This window comes from Heliconius melpomene, chromosome 12 (assembly GCF_056956725.1).
Source record: "Heliconius melpomene rosina isolate 202511_hmr_F chromosome 12, ASM5695672v1, whole genome shotgun sequence".
In the NCBI taxonomy this organism is placed as follows: Eukaryota; Metazoa; Arthropoda; class Insecta; order Lepidoptera; family Nymphalidae; genus Heliconius; species Heliconius melpomene.
This window is the reverse complement of record NC_140400.1, coordinates 5,573,006-5,590,624: the sequence shown is the minus strand read 5'-3', so window position 1 is coordinate 5,590,624 and position 17,619 is coordinate 5,573,006. Positions and strand designations below refer to the sequence as shown.

The following is a 17,619-nucleotide window of genomic DNA, read 5'->3' as shown; positions in this document are numbered from 1 at the left end:
TTTTGGTTTAACAAAATGAAAATAGTTTTATTTTATGTAAAATTATCTTTTACTTTTTAGTTCGTTGTTTTTCGGTTCGGTTTTTTTTTTGTTCAAAATTAATTCTTTTTACGATTTTAAGTGATAAGTAACCTTAAAAGGATACTTCTTAAACGAGTGTTGGTTGTGGTGGTAGTGGTTGTTAACGAGTGGCATCTGTTGTGATATGTAAAACTTGATTCAATTAGGTGTTATTTTTGTGGAAACTAACATTTTGGTATATTGACAAGAAAACACATAAAAAATATTTGGGCGAATTGGGAACCTTTCCCTTTTTTGAAGTCGGTGGAAAATGAAAACATCTTTTTGAGGTTGGTTGAAAAGAAATGCGACGATGGGGAATCTTACGTCTGACAATAATTTTAACAAAATTTTCCCTTGTAACTATTCCAGTATAAGAGAAATTTACCAAACAAAAATAAATTTTCTCAATTTTGACCGGATTTTATAATCGGAACCTAACCAAACTTTCATCAAACTATCCTTGAAGTGTATCCTTTCAAATAAGAAAAGAAACATTGGAATTGGTTGGCGTGATATTGAATTATTCGTCATTTTGTCGCACACGTACCAATATAAATTTAAGACTTATATGATTTTCTCATAGATACCATTGTCCAAAATAAACCAAAAAAAAACTTGGTTCCCACATGGGAAGCACTACCTTTTAAATAAAAAAAAAACATCAAAATCGGTTCACCTAATCAAAAGTTATGAAGTAACATACATTACAAAAAAACAGTCGAATTGATAATCTCCTTTTCTTACAGAAGTCGGTTAAAAAAGATTTGATTTTGCGCCTGGTGATTATTAATGATACTGTTGATTATTCCTTAAATAAACAGGCTTTGTTCGATTATTTATTGTTTGTTATTTTGCAAATAATAGCTTTAAAAATATGGTAACAATTTACCCCGGTTTCTTAACAACTTGCCCCAAGTCGGGGTAAGTTGTTACTTTCCGACTTCAGTCATAAAAAAATTCATAATAAAAAAGTCTTACAAAGAATACCCCAAATTACTGTTTTAATTGCAAGTCTAGATATGTAAGTTGAATTTGATTATATTGTATAAATACTGAAATCAAGTATTCATAGCAATATTTGAGGTTAAAAAAAAATCGGAACTTTTGGCCCCGCTCTCCCCTACGAGCCTGCGTCACAACCAAATCGTCAGATTATTACATCAGAGCTTTTTTTTAGGTTCACTTAACACCCCCTTAGAAAATCTGACGCGCTCAACAATATTTTTTTTTTGCCATTTTTAACTCTTACGTACGACCACCTCCACCATGGAAACTGTCAGATTAACATATTTTCATGCTTGAGAAGACGTAGGCAATTGATGATATCAATATCTGACGCGCTCGAGTATATCCATGAAACAGTATTTTTTTACATTTTTGAAAATCTATAACCCCTCAACCCACCGGTCAAACGAAATTTTTTATATGACATTTATTTCTTGTTATCATCTAAGCTTCGCAACCCAATAGGTCTCAATGACGCTCGAGTGACTCCACAGTTTGCTGCTTCGCCTCCCTAACTATAATGTGAGGATTATTTTCAGAAAAATGCACTCTCTTTTTCACCAACCTCAAGAAAATTTAAAACCTTGAAACAAGAAATTTTATTATCTATTTCTACTATCTTGTCATTGTTTTTTCGGTTTTATAAAAGAAATTACTATACTGTATTATGTCCTAAAGCCAAATAAAACGGTGGCCACGGTGCGCTTCATATGCAGGACGTGGATGAAGCTATCAAAAAACCTTAAGGAAGAGGAGGACCCTTAAAAATGAGGTTACACTCATGTATACCGCGTCGTTACGTAATCCATAACGGCGCCAGCCTGTCTGGTCTTTCTTATCATTCGGTAGCGGCAGGCAGGCTCTTCTTTCGCTTATTTATTTTGCACTAATTATGGGCATAACCAAAATTCTAATAAAGATATTCTATAATTGTAACTAAGAATAAATTATATTTTATAATCAATAAAAGTTTTTTTCTTACTATTAGTAATGTCTAATAACGATTTAGTTATAAATCTAGATAGGTTATTTTTTTTCCAACTCTGATTTTGATAAATTTCCCTACTCTACTCTAGAGATCTTATGTGAATTCCAAATATACATTATACCTTAAAACGCGAAGGTTTACAGTGTATCAAATAACCAATTCATTAGTTTAAGCGGGCGAAGCCTCGAACGGGTCGCTAGTATGCAATAAATCTACTAGAGACACTGTGGATTTTAATGCCGATATAATTTAAATTCAATTAATGGGGCTTCAAAGAAACACTGAAACGTTTCGAAAAAAGGTAGATCCTACCAACCCCGAGGATTTTGCTAGGCTCATGTTAAAGAAACCACTAACGTGGCCCTTACATTAAAGAAAAAAAAAGTGATTTTGGTCAGAAAATTTTATTAAAGAGATGTTAAAGTTCATCACTTATTTTATTGTCGCTATCTACATCAAGACGATGTTGCTTGATGACTTCCTTGTAGTACTTAGCGGATGCCCGAGGACGACGAGTGCGTTTCGGATCTTCAAAATCCACTTGGTAAAGGCCGAATTTAAGTCTGAAAACATAAATCAACATGAAAATATAATCCTAACTTCCTCCTCAAAGCCTCAATTAATCCTGGCACAGGGGCAGAAGAGTACGACTGAAAACGCCACAAGTTGTGGATTGGATTCTCACTCGAAAAATGAAATTTGTAATATTTTCATGTCCTCGTTCTGGTAATGAGGAAAACTGCGGCGTTGAGTTCCGCCACTCAGGACCCAATACTTCTAGAATTCGTCGGAAAATGCAGGATATAGCATGTGGCTGAAAAAATATGTTATTAAATATAAAATATTACTTGTATCCAAAGGCCCATTCAAAGTTATCCATCATTGTCCACGCCGTGTAGCACTTGATGTCCGCTCCGTCTTCGTTTATGGATAGAAGAATCTGATATTAAAATGTATAAATTAATTTTATGTATATGTAAATAAATAGTATCGTTTCGTTTTCTCCGCGCTGTATCCTGCATATAGCAGGGTAGGCTGAGGTAAGTCAGTGTTAAGACACTACTTTTTAATTTTCGTCCAATTAGTTATTTAGTGCCGTAACTCAACACTGCGCTTTGTCTTGTTACTAGAGCAACGAAATGAAAATAATTCATTCCTCCGAGTGGGCATCGAACCCATACCAATTTTTTCCCTTAAAATTGAAGAATATAATTCTCTCTCTCAATAATATAAGAGTAAATTCAACAATAAACTCTCTCAAAAAATATACATATAATAGTTATTGACCGAACTTTAACCAGTCTGTAAAAAATAGTTTCATTTACCTGTTCTAAGTGATCTTTATAATATTGTACGCGGTTGACATCTTCCAATGTAGGATCGGTATCAGCGTAACCATTTTCCGTTATATAAATTGGTAGTTTTCCAAACTTGTCATTCATCCACCTGATGAGATTGCGAAGACCTGGTGGATATATCTGTAATTAAATAGTATTTTAAATTTTTTCACCGTGAAATTTTCGAGACGTTACATGTTGTGTTGAGTGGCGGACATCAACGCCGCACTGTACCGCTGCGCCACGACGATATGCTTATGAAGGTAAATCTACAAGATTTTTTCATAAGTCTGTGCACCATAGTTGCTGCAGAAATAGCTAAATATATGTAAGTACTTTGTAATACATGTCTGTCTGTTAAGAGCCTTTTTCTCAAGAACGCTTGGAGATATTGAGTTGAAATTCAAACAAAATATTTCGACACTATAAAGAGAATCAAAATTAGTAGGGTACTTCGGGTTAACCTAGAATCATAAAAATTGGCAGCTGGCGTCTACAGGTAGTACTTATTTAGGAAAATTCCGGAAACTATTCATTTGAGGTTAAATTCTAAACAATTATAAAATAAAAATAAAAGGGGTGCGAAATTTGGTATTAAAGCCTGAATTTCAGAAAAAGCTCGAAACCCTCGGTAGGCGAGCCTGACAAACCCCTGACAAACGGGGGGCGCCCTTGCCGCTAATGACATCTTCTCAAGCAGCAACGTAGTACTTGCACTTTCTCAGAATTATGAAAAATTATTGAATGTATAAATTATGTAAACAATCTGTTGGCAAATGCAGTATAATAACAGAATTTTAGGTGGTATGCGGGCAAAGCCGCGAGCTGGCATCTAGTTATAATTATATACGTACATAGAACCAATCAGCTCCATTTTTCCATTCTGGTCGAACGGAGAATATAACATCGAAATCAAAATTTCCCTCCATAGGCCACTGCCCAACCTGCTCACCATCCTTTGCTTTGCGTACTGTACGAGCTGTGTAGTAGTTGAAAGCTACAAAATCGTAGGTTCCTAGAGCAAACATAGACAATGTTATAATTAACTTTTAATTAAAATTATTTTTTATAATTTTTATTTGTTTTTAAAATACGAATATTATTTACCTTTAATAAGATCAATTTCCTCTTTACTTAATTTGGGTAATCTCGATATTTTCCAGCCTTGGCTCTCACATCTATCCTTCATATGCTTCTCTATCAGAGGTGGCCAACCACCTTCTTTAGAATATATTGGATATGTATACATTCCAAGCTAAAAAATATTATGAAACGTAAATTTAATTTGAGAAAGTTTGGCGTTTAAGTATAAACAAAACTACAATATTCACGAACCATAACTTCCCTAGCAAGAACTGCTGCTTCTTCCTCATCTTTATTTTCTGCCTCCAACCATAAGAGAGCATTGGTTATACCAATTTTACCTTAAATTTAAATCACACAAAATGTAATTTTATTATTTATTATTTAAATATAAATAGCATTGTAAAGTAATTAATATTGTTTCTTACCATTATATTTTGGTCTAAATTCTTTATCATATATCCTCCATGCCTTCGCATGAGCTAACAGAACGTGCTTGTTACATAAGTAACTCCCAATTCCAGTGCTAACCACACCAGGTGCATGAAGACCCATATTAAAAGAAAAGTCACAGAATGCCGTAGGTTCATTAAGCGTCAAAAAGATCTTCACACGGTCAGCATACAGATTGTATACAACACGCGCGTAGTCGGCAAACCAATCTACTACTAAAGGGTTGGCCCATCCTCCTACAAAAAAAAATTAAAATAATAAAAATAATTCCATCATTTATTTCTTTTCAACATCCTCCTTTTACGTTGCTCCTATTTATTTTGCTATGTTTCTTTCTATTTGCACAATACAAATTTGTTCCGCTAAGTCATAAAATATTTTCCAATAAAAATTATTCAGTAAAGTAATTACCCAAATCCTGTAAGTTTTGTGGTAGATCCCAATGATACAGAGTTATTATAGGCTCTATGTTCTTCGCAAGTAAGCCATTTATTAGATTATTATAGAATTCCTTTCCATCTTCACTTATCTTATATGGATATCCAGTTGGCAATATCCGTGTCCAGGAAAGAGAAAATCTAAAAGTGAAATAAAAACATCACAGTCATAGGAAGTGTTTATAGAAGTGAAAATAAAATTTGTATTATGGATCTTAGGCTGTTGGTCTTTGCCCAATAAAAAAAAGCAAAGGGCATCATTTAAGCTATGTCTTTCCAAGCATGCCTAAAAAAGTTAAATTTTGTTACCTATAAAAATGAAGGCCCAATTCTTCAGCCATTTCTATATCTCTCTTCCAATTGTTGTAGGTGTCACACGCAATATCTCCATTCGACAAATCTAAAATTCTATCAGGCTTTGAGTGAATGAAATGATCCCATACATTTCCTGACTTGTCTGTAAACATAAAATAATATTAAATTAGAATGTTTTAAATTAATTTAATATATATAATTATCTAATTTAAGTTTTGACGTGATAACACCTTATAAACTGATAAATGCCGGCTTGACGAGAGCCAGAGAGCGGAATAAACGATAGAGAGGTCTGAGCGTTCGGCTTGTGAAGCATCTCTCCATTTATTGTTATTTGTAATTAAATAGCACATTGTTAAGTGAAAAATATTATAATTAAGGTGTGTAAATAAATATTAATTAAAATCTAAAAAAAAAAACAATTAACTCCATTGTATGATAATTCAATGATAATAATTCCATTCCATTCAATTAATAAAAGAATCCAAATTTTCATCTATGTTTTCTGGTTGGCTATACAAACAATCAGTTTATTAGTTTTGGTTTGTAACATTATAACAAAGGTGCTACTTTTCTTTACAAATAACAAGCTTGCGTTTAAATGTAAAAAAGCTTCATATTAGGACCCACACATAAGTGTAGGAAACCTTACCGCTTGCGTTCCAGCCTCCTTCTATTTGGTAGGAAGATGTTGCTGCTCCAAATCGGAAACCAGGTGGAAATTTGGCACTTTGAACCACGTAGGCCCCTATAAAGGTGCTGAAAACATACAATTATGAAAGTAACACTAGTAATACAACAAAAAAAATATTAAATAATAAAAAAAATGTTTCCTGGGTAAGAGTGACGCAAGGACCGAACGGTGTAACGGGACGGTTGTGGGTTCGAACCCCACTCGAGGGAATGAATTATTGTTTCTTAATATTTTCATTTCTTCGCTGTGGCGCCAAGGCAAAGAGTTCCATCACTCGACACGCAATGCCTAAAAAATTCAGTGGAATGTGGGAAATAAAATGTTTTTAACACTTTGTTTCCCACTTTCTAGACTCTTGCTGCATGCCAGCTGCATACAGCTGATTTTTTCGTGTTTTTTAATATTTCCTACAAAAACCTCTTTTTCTTAGTGAATTTCTAAACTAACAATTTAGATTTATTTCTGAAGAAATATTATTTGGTTAAATGGATACGGATTGTTTAAAATTTTAAAATACTACTTATTAAGAAAACGTATAAAAATTTGAACGTAGTAGGATTTGAACCCGTGCCTCTTGGAAACCGTCCAATCTCGGTTGTGTCAACAACTACCGTAAGGCGTAAACCGTAAGCCTTTCTCATCAAGCTACGCTACGTTTGTTACTATTTATTACTATTGTTAGAATCTTTTTAGGGACATTTTTACAAATTTTATTTTTTATATATTTTTAATATTTTTGAAAGTGTTCCATTCCACACTTAGGAAAGAAAAATATGTATAAAAGAATTTGAACGTATTTAAATCCACGACTCTTGGAAGCGCTCTGACAAACTGAGCCATACGTTCTCTGCCTTCTCTTTCCGTCCTCCTGCGGCGACTGTTATGTGCGATTATGGGTGATACAGAGTATTTTTTTAACCATTTTATTTATTTACTATAAAAAACAATTGAATTCATAGCAAAACAGCGAGAGCTAAACGAACCAAAGTATAAAATTGTGGCAAGATGCACCCTGACGTCACTTAGCCAGATTTTGCCGCGGACCCCGTACTTTAATGCTTATATATCAGTTATTTTTGAAGATAGTAAAAAAAATAGAAACAGATTTTTTTTATAAAAAAAACATTGGTGTGAATCATTATTACAAATAGGCCTAATTCAGTTTCTTAGTTTTATTACATTGACTTTATAAAGCCGTGTTAAAAACCCCTTAATCCTATAACATACAGACATTACTTGATTTTTAAAAATTATAGAAAAAAAAATTATTAAAATACTCTGACTATCTTACCTTACAATCACCGTTTTCCACCACATCACGGGTTATTCTTTTGTTCTCTTCAGTTGGACTCCAGAAGCGGTAATACTCCTCCTTCCCAACTGAAGGTAGAATACTACCTTCCTGTATATTTATACCCTAATATATTTTATCATCTTTTCCTTAACTTTATTCCATTATTCCTGTTGACATATATAATAATATATGTGAAACTAGCAATTTGCCCTGTCTCCACTTCCACTTTTAAAATAAAATTAAAGAAAAAAAAACCTTTTTTAAGAACAAGCTTTTATTATTTCTTAATAAAATGAACTAAAACGTTAAAAATAAATTAATTGGGTGGCATGGGTTAGATGCAAAGAGCCGAAGATCGGACTCAGTGACATTCCATTGGAAAGGCAGAGAACTAGGATAAGCTGATGATAATAATGATGGTGATAGTAATATAATCTTTGTATTTCTATATATCAAATTCGAATTCACATCTAATATAATTGGTCGTTTTCCTCTTACATAATTGGGGAACATCCGCCAATCCGTTGGGCTATAGGGAAAATCGAAGATAACTTCTACTTGTTTATGATTTAATTAATATGCTCCTATCTTATTACTAATTATTGTTAATTATATGAAACAGAACAATCATGTTCCTATATTATTTTACATCCAATGAACAGCATGTAAACGAGAATATTATTATGAATTTCAGGATAAAGTTATTGTTTACTAGCGGCCCGCCAGCGGCTTCGCCCGCTTGAACTAAGAAGACACTCCGTTTAGTCCCACTCAAAAACAGAATTGACTGACAACTGTCATTACAGAATGACACCTAATATATTTAAATATTTTTGCTTTTTATTATTCTTTTCAAGTGTCTCTCTATCCATTTCACTCAAAATACTGAATGTACAGACAAAATATTTTTGCTGTTTTATTATATATACGATACCATAAATCTCTTGACGGTTTCAATTTAACGAACTTTTGTTAGTGTACTTACTGCTGTTCTACTTTTGTTGATCACTCTCAAATGCAAAGCTCACCTTATGTCTCGCGGACTGCTAGGTCTCTGTATCTCAAAATGACAGAGCCTCCTAAGTATGTTTTCCATATAACGGTATATTGGTAGATAGATAGACAAACTAATATAGAGATAGAGGAGGTTCAACTATTTTTACCTCATACTCGTATAGTAAGCCATGAAGGCCTGACGCCTCTCGGACTGACTTCTGGAAGGTAATGTAAACAATGCCCACTTTCACGTTTACTTTGCAACCTAAGACCTTTTGACAAACTTACTTGTTTTTCTCTAGGGACAAAAATAGGCATTTTGTTATGAAAATGGCCATGACATGGGCATACAGCGTAGGTAGAGCCTCACTTCGTTCGCTTTCTATCTGAATTCGAGATATAGCTTGTTAATATTTACACTAAAATATAAATAATACGTTTTGATTGTTATGTAACAGTTAACCAGTAGGTATAATAATGCACATACTAATTCATTCAATACATGCACATTGAATATGCACATTCATGTGCATAAAATGACCCAAATTTTAGTTTAGTAATATATAAATTATAATGATTAAATTTATTTATTATTCATCATATTATTATGTTACATCATTAACAAACTAATTAGTCGCTTAATTATCATGTTTAAGGTAAATCATGAAAATAATGATGTAAGTGTAATCACCAAAGCCGTCGTGGCACATTGGTACAAGCGTACGACTGTATACGCGACGGTTGAGGGTTCGATTCCCACTCGGGGAATGAAATATTTCATATTTTCATTTTCTCATTCTGGTCACGAAGTGAAATGAAGAACTCTCCAAATTCAAATAATATTTAAATTAATCCACGACCGTCGCGTTACAATCACGCCCTTGTGCCGCTGCACCACGACGGTCTATAGTATATTATATAATCCCATCAAAAACATAAATGTAAAATGAAAGCCAAGTTCAGTAATAAAACATATGCTTTCCGCGATAAAAGAAGTGAGATGTAAATGTATGCCAAGTTCAATGGTCAGTCCTGAAATTTATTTTTAACAATATAAAATATTTTATAACAACTGAAAATGCCCATTCTTCTTACAACTTGGAGACTTTATTTATGTGTAATATCTGACTTGTCTAGTTTTCAAATTAATTTACATCGATATTAATGAATGTATTCAAATTCTATTCTATTCTATTCAGATTCTATTGTAAATACATTACGAAACGGTAAAAAGTGGCTTCAAATGGTTCGTGTAAAATAACACACGGTGCTGCTCGCCAGTTTTCTGATTATAAAAGAACTTGGTTTTAAATTTATAAAATACAAAATTAGAGCCAGTAAGTCCTGAGATTAGCGTTTATATTATGTTTATATTGTCAAGCTTAAAATTATTTGATTATGTAACAGAACTGTATTGTACTTGGTATATTGAGAGACAGGAAACAGGAAGAGAACCAAAAATTAGTTTTGCAATTTAACAAACATTAATTAATATATAATACAGGATTCCTTTCCGTGGTTGTTTTTTCCTTCAAAACAAATCCATCAAGGCCGTCGTGGTGGAAATGTACCTAACTGTAATCGCAATTATTATAGGGTCAGGTTGGCGATTAATTTAATTTAAAGGGCTCATTATGGTTATTTTTAATTATTTTAGACCTATTTGGGTCCTCTACAGAATTGCATAATATTTTGATAGTATATGGTTTAGTTTAGGAGTTATGGGGGCTCGAAGTCGCGAGTGATTGACATGCACTCGTTCAAATCTCATTATCCAATATTAATGAGTAACAAATAAATAAATAAAGTAATGGAATAGATTTCTCATTGAAGCTTTTTGAAATGTCGAAAAATAAAGGGTAGAATATTATTGAGGTAAACCGGTGCCGAAAATTAACTTGGCTTCGTATGTATGAAATAAAACAACACTATATATTCAGACAAAAACAATAGCTTTTTTATTTTTATTTGATACACAACAGTGAAAGAATATTACGATTTATTTATTTATTCATAATTAGACTAGAATTAACTTAGTTGTAAATAAATAGACTGTAAAATAAATTATAGTTACTAAATAATTATTGTTACTAAATATTATACTAAATAGCTAAAAGTATGTATTTTTTAGGGCTCCGTAAGAGAATGGTGAAAAACAGAACTCTAATACATTTTTCATATGTATGTCTGTACACCCAAAAAGATAAAATGTCACAGGTATTTTATTTAATGAATAAAACTGGAACATTTTATTAATATTTGAAAAAATCATAGTTGCTTATGTAATATGCTGTAAATATATTTTATTATAAAGAAAAAAAATGGAGAAGGACACTAATAAGCATTTTTGAAGAATTGATTTACATAATTTATCATCAACTTAAAAGATACGTCAATAAAAGTATAACTAAATAAAGCCCCCCATTTCCTAATTTATGGCCACTATTATTCTTTCTCATTCTCTTCTGCCTTTTATTATGTTCCTTATGGATACAATCTTCTGCACCTAGTAGTGTTCTGTTTTTAACTACACATCCGTAGTATTGGGCAGATGCTCTGGGCGTCCTCAGTTTACTAGGATCTTCGAAATCAATCTCGTACAAGCCATATTTTGTCCTAAAATTATTAAATCAGAATAAAATCCCATTCGTACTTGGAAAAGGAGGGAAGTGGATGATAATATTTTTATTTTAATTACAAGGAAATTATTCTTTTACTTGAGAGATCCTATCGTGGCAAATATTTTACGGCTAATATGAGATTTGATGATCCCAAGAAAAAGTGTTATCTATCATCATACGTAGTTTTTAATGGAATTACTTTAAGAAATATGAGTATTTAGTAGTACAGTGGAAAATTTAGTTCAGCAATATGTATTTGACAACCAATTATAGTATATTGAGTATTACTTGCGTTCAAGTTTAAGCTGCACGATTTGCTCCATAAAAATATTGTATGCATAGGAGAAATCAAGCACAACTAAGACCTTCTTGTTACCTATTCCAAGGCGAATTTCAACACATAGCTTAAGCAAAGCAGTGGTAGTATTGCACCCAGGTCGAAAACCAGACAGAAATATACTTAATTAGTCATTTAGACTACTAAACTAGTAATAAACTATTATTACTAGACATTTTATTCCATTAACTACTTATTCTAATTATGCATCTACAAATATAATATAAAATATTCTTACTCGTAACCATCTATCCATTCAAAGTTGTCTATGAGCGTCCATACTGTGTAGCCTATTACGTTAACACCATCATTTACTATTGAGAGAGCTATCTGTAAAATAAATGTCTTCTTATTAGCATATTAGATATTCTAATTAATCTTTTAAAATGAGGCCACATATAAGGTTATTGGATGAATGTAAATGAGATAGTTGTGGGTTCGATAGATACTTGGAAAATAAAAAAAAATAATGAATAAATATTAATACATTTTTAAAAATGAATTAATATTTTTTTATTGATCAAGTTCCAAGAGATGCGTTAGGCTTTTAGAGGTAAAAAATTCCTTAACGGCGCAGTAAAAACTTCTGGTCGTACTAAGTCTAGGTAAAAACCCTATTTGCTCTACACTCAAAATTCAGGAAATATATAAACATAAAAAAATATAAGTCGATATTAATTAAAAGATATTCATCGAAAGATTAGTACTAAAAAGACGGTATCGTGGTTCATTTGCAAAGCGTTTGACTGTAAACGTGACGGCTGTAGTAAATTATTTAGATTTTCTCATTCTGCTCAGCACGGGGTTAATTTACGCCACTCAATATGCAACGTCTCGGAGAACAAGCGAATATATGAACATTGGGTTCTTTAAGCCTCTCTTGCTACACGCATGATACAGCCGTAAAGCTAAAAATAATAATAAAGTAAAAATTGACTCGTTAAATTGCTACCTTCAAAATTTATTAAAGACAAACCTGTTCCAAGTGTTCTCGCAAAAATTTAACCCGCCCACAGTCGTTGAGTTCGGAGCCGGCAGTAGAAAAACCATTTTCGGTGATCAGAATAGGCAAATTGTACTCATTCTGTAGCCATTTCAACAGAGGACGTAGACCTTCTGCGAAAACCTGACATAATAAAAAAAAAGATTGATATACTTTAACCAGTATAATAAAAGCAAAAGCAGCTTCACGCATTTTCCTACATAACTGGTTAGATAGATATAACCTGGGGTAAAATTGCTCTATGGGGTAAACGTCTGACTGAATGAATGGAATGAATATATTTGAATTACGTTCAATATGTCTTAATAGAGGTCCTTTTGGCATAGGTAAAAGCGAAGGTTGTGGGTTTGTGGATGCATCGCGAGGATGCTAAGGAGACGAGACTTTATATTCAACTCATTCATTATATTTGGTATTTATACTCCTCAAAACAATAACTAAAACTGATGGCATATACTAATTTTCTGTCTGTAATCCCTTACAATAAAGGGATTATGGAAGTAACAACTCTTAATGTTAAAGTTTATTTTCTTGGTAGTCTAATGTCTATTGAAGATATTTTTATAAAATTTGAATTCAACTTGGCTATTCATAAACTCATTCTTTTAACTGTTTTTTTTTTCAGAATTATTAAAAAATTGTTAATTGTAAAAAATATATATTTATATTTGCTGGGTATTATGGGAACAAACGACAGGCAACAGACTTCTAAGAAATCTATCATCGTAGTGTTATCAAAATATTATAATTATAACGTAAAATATAAATAAATAGGAAAATCATCAATTATATAACCCATTAAATACTATGATGTCGATTGAAATTGACGAAGCATCTGCAGGTACCGCAATCTGCAGATGCCATTTTTCACTCTAATAGTGGTAGTATTTTTATATACTCAAGGAGTCAAATCCAATTTTATAAATAAGTTGGTCCTTTACTATAAAGATAAGAAACGAAAAAAAGTGGTTATCCGGCTAAACTCTTTGTTGACACCTTGTTCTTCAATGTTTGTCAGCAAGTTAAAATATTAAAGCCTGAGTGGAAATCAATGAGCACCGTCTTTTATCGTTGAAGGCATATGTTTTATTACTGAACTTGGCTTTCATTTTACATTTATGTTTTTGATGGAATATGAATATATGAAGACATACATACTTACAGGCAACACTGTTGAAGAACCAAAATAAGATCCTGGAGGACGTTCTAACACAGCGTTCAGTTCTTGTGAACCGTTTAGGAACCAGACGCCAATTTTTTCTCCAACCTTAGCAGCCCTTATTAAATTTGTCGTATAGTAGTTGAGGCCTAGGAAATCTGCTGTGCCTAACAATATAATATATAAGGATTATTATTTGTTACCTTATAAATTTTTATTTCAGCTTCAAGCATTATCGCACATACATCAGGGTAGGCAGAGGACGAAAGAGGAGGTCTTAAGATACTCATTTTTCTACTTTCCGGCTAAATTTTAAGACACTGCGTGTTGACTAGTAAAATTCAACGCCACACCATGTCTGTCAGAGCGGGAAAATGAAATTTATTTAATTGAATCTATAGATTGCGTTTGCAATCACATTCAGTTCTACTGCCTCTCAATGACTTTATTCATAAAATAATGTATTATTATGCTTTAAATAAATACCTTTCATATATTCTATTTCATCTTGGGTAAATTCTGGTAGCCTGGATCTGTTATATCCAGCTTCAAGGCTTATTTTGCGCATAAGATCCTCAATAGATTTGGGCCATCCTCCTTGTTTAGACATTATAGGATGACAAAATCTACCAGCCTGTAAATATGGAAAATATTATTGTTTTCAAAAATCATTCCTTTATTTTTTCATAACCCAGTCCTAGTAAGAGGAATTGAGTTACGTCACTTAATTAGCAACGTCTCTAATTTGGTCAGAAAGTTGAAAAAAAAATTTTTTATTATTCTTAAATTGTTATCTTAACCTATTGCTCATATATTGCTCATTTGGTGCAACGGTGATGTATTTGTGATCTTCGAGATACTGCTAGTGTGACAATCAAAGTTACAATAGATTTTTTAGCGTTAAGCTCCTTTATTATACATTTTTTATGTATAAAATTATGTGCAATAGAATTAGAATTAAGAATTTAAAAAATATATTTAATACCGAATGTTGGCGTGCTAATTCTGCTAACTCTTCATATTCTGGAGAAGCTGGTTCCACCCAAAACATATTGTTCGCTAGTGAGATCATACCTGAAATTGGAATTAGAATCTTTGTTCAAACGCCTTTTCTTATTTAAAATCTCCTTACATTCTACATAATTATGTAGTCTGTGCTATTTTTTCATCTTATTATTATTTTACTTTACTACATTTTAAAATTCACATAACCCTTCCTTAGCAGTCGGGAAAAATATATATTTTAATTAAAACGTAATGAAAAAAGTTAAAGTGACTTAAGTCTAGAATTTTTACTTTTTAATTACAATTAATTTTACACAGAAGCATCTTAATTACAGTTCTAGTTATATAAGGTGTGAGAGTTTCGCTTGTGTTTTGTCTGCTAGTCTTTTTACATAATTATTTTAGTCTTATATACTTACTAATTATACACAAAGATAGACGTATTCTAACTTACCTTTCCCAAATGAATATTTATTGTGATAGATCTTATATGCTCTAGCGTGTGCCAGTAAAATGTACTTGTTGCAAAGAAACGGTGCATGTATCGGCTCTAATATCCCCGGGGCAAAGGTCCCATTGTTATAAGTAAAATCACATACTGTTATAGCTTCGTTGATAGTTAGCCATGTTTTTACTCTATCAGCGTAAAAAGAGAATACAATGTTAGCGTAGTCTCCAAACCAATCGACTATGTGTGGGTTTGTCCAGCCACCTGAAAATATAAAGGGTCTTTTTATACCCTGTGCAGAGTACCGTGTGAACCTCTCATGATTAAGAATAAGAACTAACTTTAAATTCCCATCTCAAGAAGTGAATGGAATGGGACAACTTTGTTTTCTTACCAAGCAAGGAATAATTCATTCCTCTGTGTGGGAATCCATCCCTCAACCGACTGGTTTACATTCAGACGCTTTGCATGAACCACGATTGCTTTATTAAAGTTTAAATTTTTTTAACATCACGATGTGAGGGATACACACAGAGGGAACTTATTGTTAAGACGCCGTTCCCCAGTTTCCGCCGAATTCCGAAGGCACTTCATGTTGAGTGGTGGAACTCAACGCCGTTCTTTGCCTCGTCACAAAAGCGAAGAAAATGAAAATATTAAATATTTTATTTCCTCAAGTCTCAAGAAATCGAATCCACAAACTGCTGCGTTTACAAACACACTTTGTGTCCCTGCGTCACGACTGGCCCCAAAATTTATCATGTAAAAATAAATTTTACCCATATCCTGTATCGCCACCGGTAGTTCCCAATGGTAGAGAGTCACAATAGGCTCGATGCCTTTAGCAAGTAAGCCGTTTATCAACTTGTTATAGTATTCTACACCAGCTTTGTTGATTGTATTTGAAAACCCACCAGGAAGAATTCTCGCCCAATTTATTGAGAATCTAGAATAGGATAAATTATACTATTAATTTTAACCATTTTTCGACATCCTTCTATCGTGACTCTACACGACAGTGGCAAAATGTAAATGCAATGGTACTGGGTTTACTAATGGAGTTAATCTTTGCGTTATGACTGGAAATCAAGACTAAGTTACTCGACATTTAAAGTTAATATTGTTCGGTAGGGAGAAAATTCCCACAGAAACGTTGGTTTGACCTCGACAGAGTCACATCCGAATTCGAAGGTTCTATCTCACTAAATCTCAGAAGGCAATTTCTGTAAAAAGTATAAAAAAATATATTCGGACCTGTAGAAATGAAGCCCCATGTCGACAGCTGCATCTATGTCATCTTGCCATCGGTGATACGAATCCGCTGCTACATCCCCAGTAGCTCTGTCTTTTATTTTATCTGGATATTCATGGACAAATCTATCCCAAATGTTTTCACCTTTGCCTGTAAAAATACGCCTTAGTGATTTTAATTGCAAAATCATTTTTATACCATTTCAGCATTTAATTCTGTCGCGGTATAATAGCACAACGTCTGACTGTGAGGGTTGTGGGTTCGTTTCACACTGGAACAAATTTCGTTCCCAATAAGACACTTCGTTTCGATTGGCATTCCGGCCATCACCGCGCTTCGTCTCGTTGCCATAGCGACGAAATGAAGATATTAAATATTTCATTCCTCCGAGTAGCAATCGTTCCCACGACCGTCGGGTTCACTGCTGAACGCTTGTGATCCTGGGCCCGACGGCTCACCACAACCACCACATGTAAGTCATTATCAATATTTTTGGTCATCGTGGAGGAGTAGGATAGCGTTGATTTGGTGAAATTAATTATATTTTTTTCTTCATGCTCTGCTAGAGCTAATGTGTGGCGTTCGGTTACGACACCCAACACTCAATGCCTAGACTCTAAGTCTTGAAGTTCGGGCGGATAGTTAATTAAGGACACAGCATGTAAACCAAAACTAAATTTACTCATTTAATTTTGCCTTACCATCTGCGTTCCAGCCTCCTTCTATCTGATATGCGGATGTCGCGGCCCCAAATTTGAAATGTGGCGGAAATTGTACCTCAGATGCAGGGTTTTGAGAGGCATCACTTAATAAAATTGGTATTAGCAAACTGAAAGAAACCATAATATCTAGGTATAATAAATTCTAAATATTTAATAGATTAATTTAGAAAAATTGTAACCGTCCAAGTGCAAGCCAATTAAGCCATATGTTCTTATTTAGTTATATACCGTTGTGTGTTTTATCAATTGTAAAGTATGCAAATCAGTTTTTAATTGTTTCAACTATTATGTAACAAAAAGTAAACATTGGGACAAATTGACTTTTTAAATTGAAAAGAATATTATGTATGTTAATATAAATATATACATATATATAGGAATTAGTTGAATTATATTGCTAAATTCTG

At 33.0% G+C, this 17,619-nt stretch overlaps 2 protein-coding genes across 2 annotated transcripts; both read right to left on the bottom strand.

The window, feature by feature from the left end:
* Positions 1-2,444: 2,444 nt before the first annotated feature.
* Positions 2,445-7,785, bottom strand: LOC146533591 (myrosinase 1-like). The gene is made up of 11 exons (XM_085194215.1): positions 7,667-7,785; positions 6,334-6,440; positions 5,676-5,823; positions 5,341-5,507; positions 4,905-5,165; positions 4,729-4,817; positions 4,501-4,648; positions 4,248-4,408; positions 3,382-3,534; positions 2,905-2,996; positions 2,445-2,619 (listed from the first exon to the last, which is right to left on the bottom strand). The coding sequence occupies exons 1-11, from the start codon at positions 7,690-7,692 to the stop codon at positions 2,475-2,477; spliced, it is 1,497 nt and encodes a 498-aa protein (XP_085050341.1). The 5' UTR covers positions 7,693-7,785; the 3' UTR covers positions 2,445-2,474.
* A 2,928-nt stretch (positions 7,786-10,713) lies between these two features.
* Positions 10,714-16,628, bottom strand: LOC146533590 (myrosinase 1-like). The gene is made up of 9 exons (XM_085194213.1): positions 16,493-16,628; positions 16,018-16,184; positions 15,245-15,502; positions 14,771-14,859; positions 14,272-14,419; positions 13,789-13,952; positions 12,600-12,749; positions 11,862-11,953; positions 10,714-11,281 (listed from the first exon to the last, which is right to left on the bottom strand). Exons 1-9 carry the CDS (start codon positions 16,510-16,512, stop codon positions 11,041-11,043), a joined length of 1,329 nt encoding a protein of 442 aa, XP_085050339.1. The 5' UTR covers positions 16,513-16,628; the 3' UTR covers positions 10,714-11,040.
* Between the last annotated feature and the right edge of the window lie 991 nt (positions 16,629-17,619).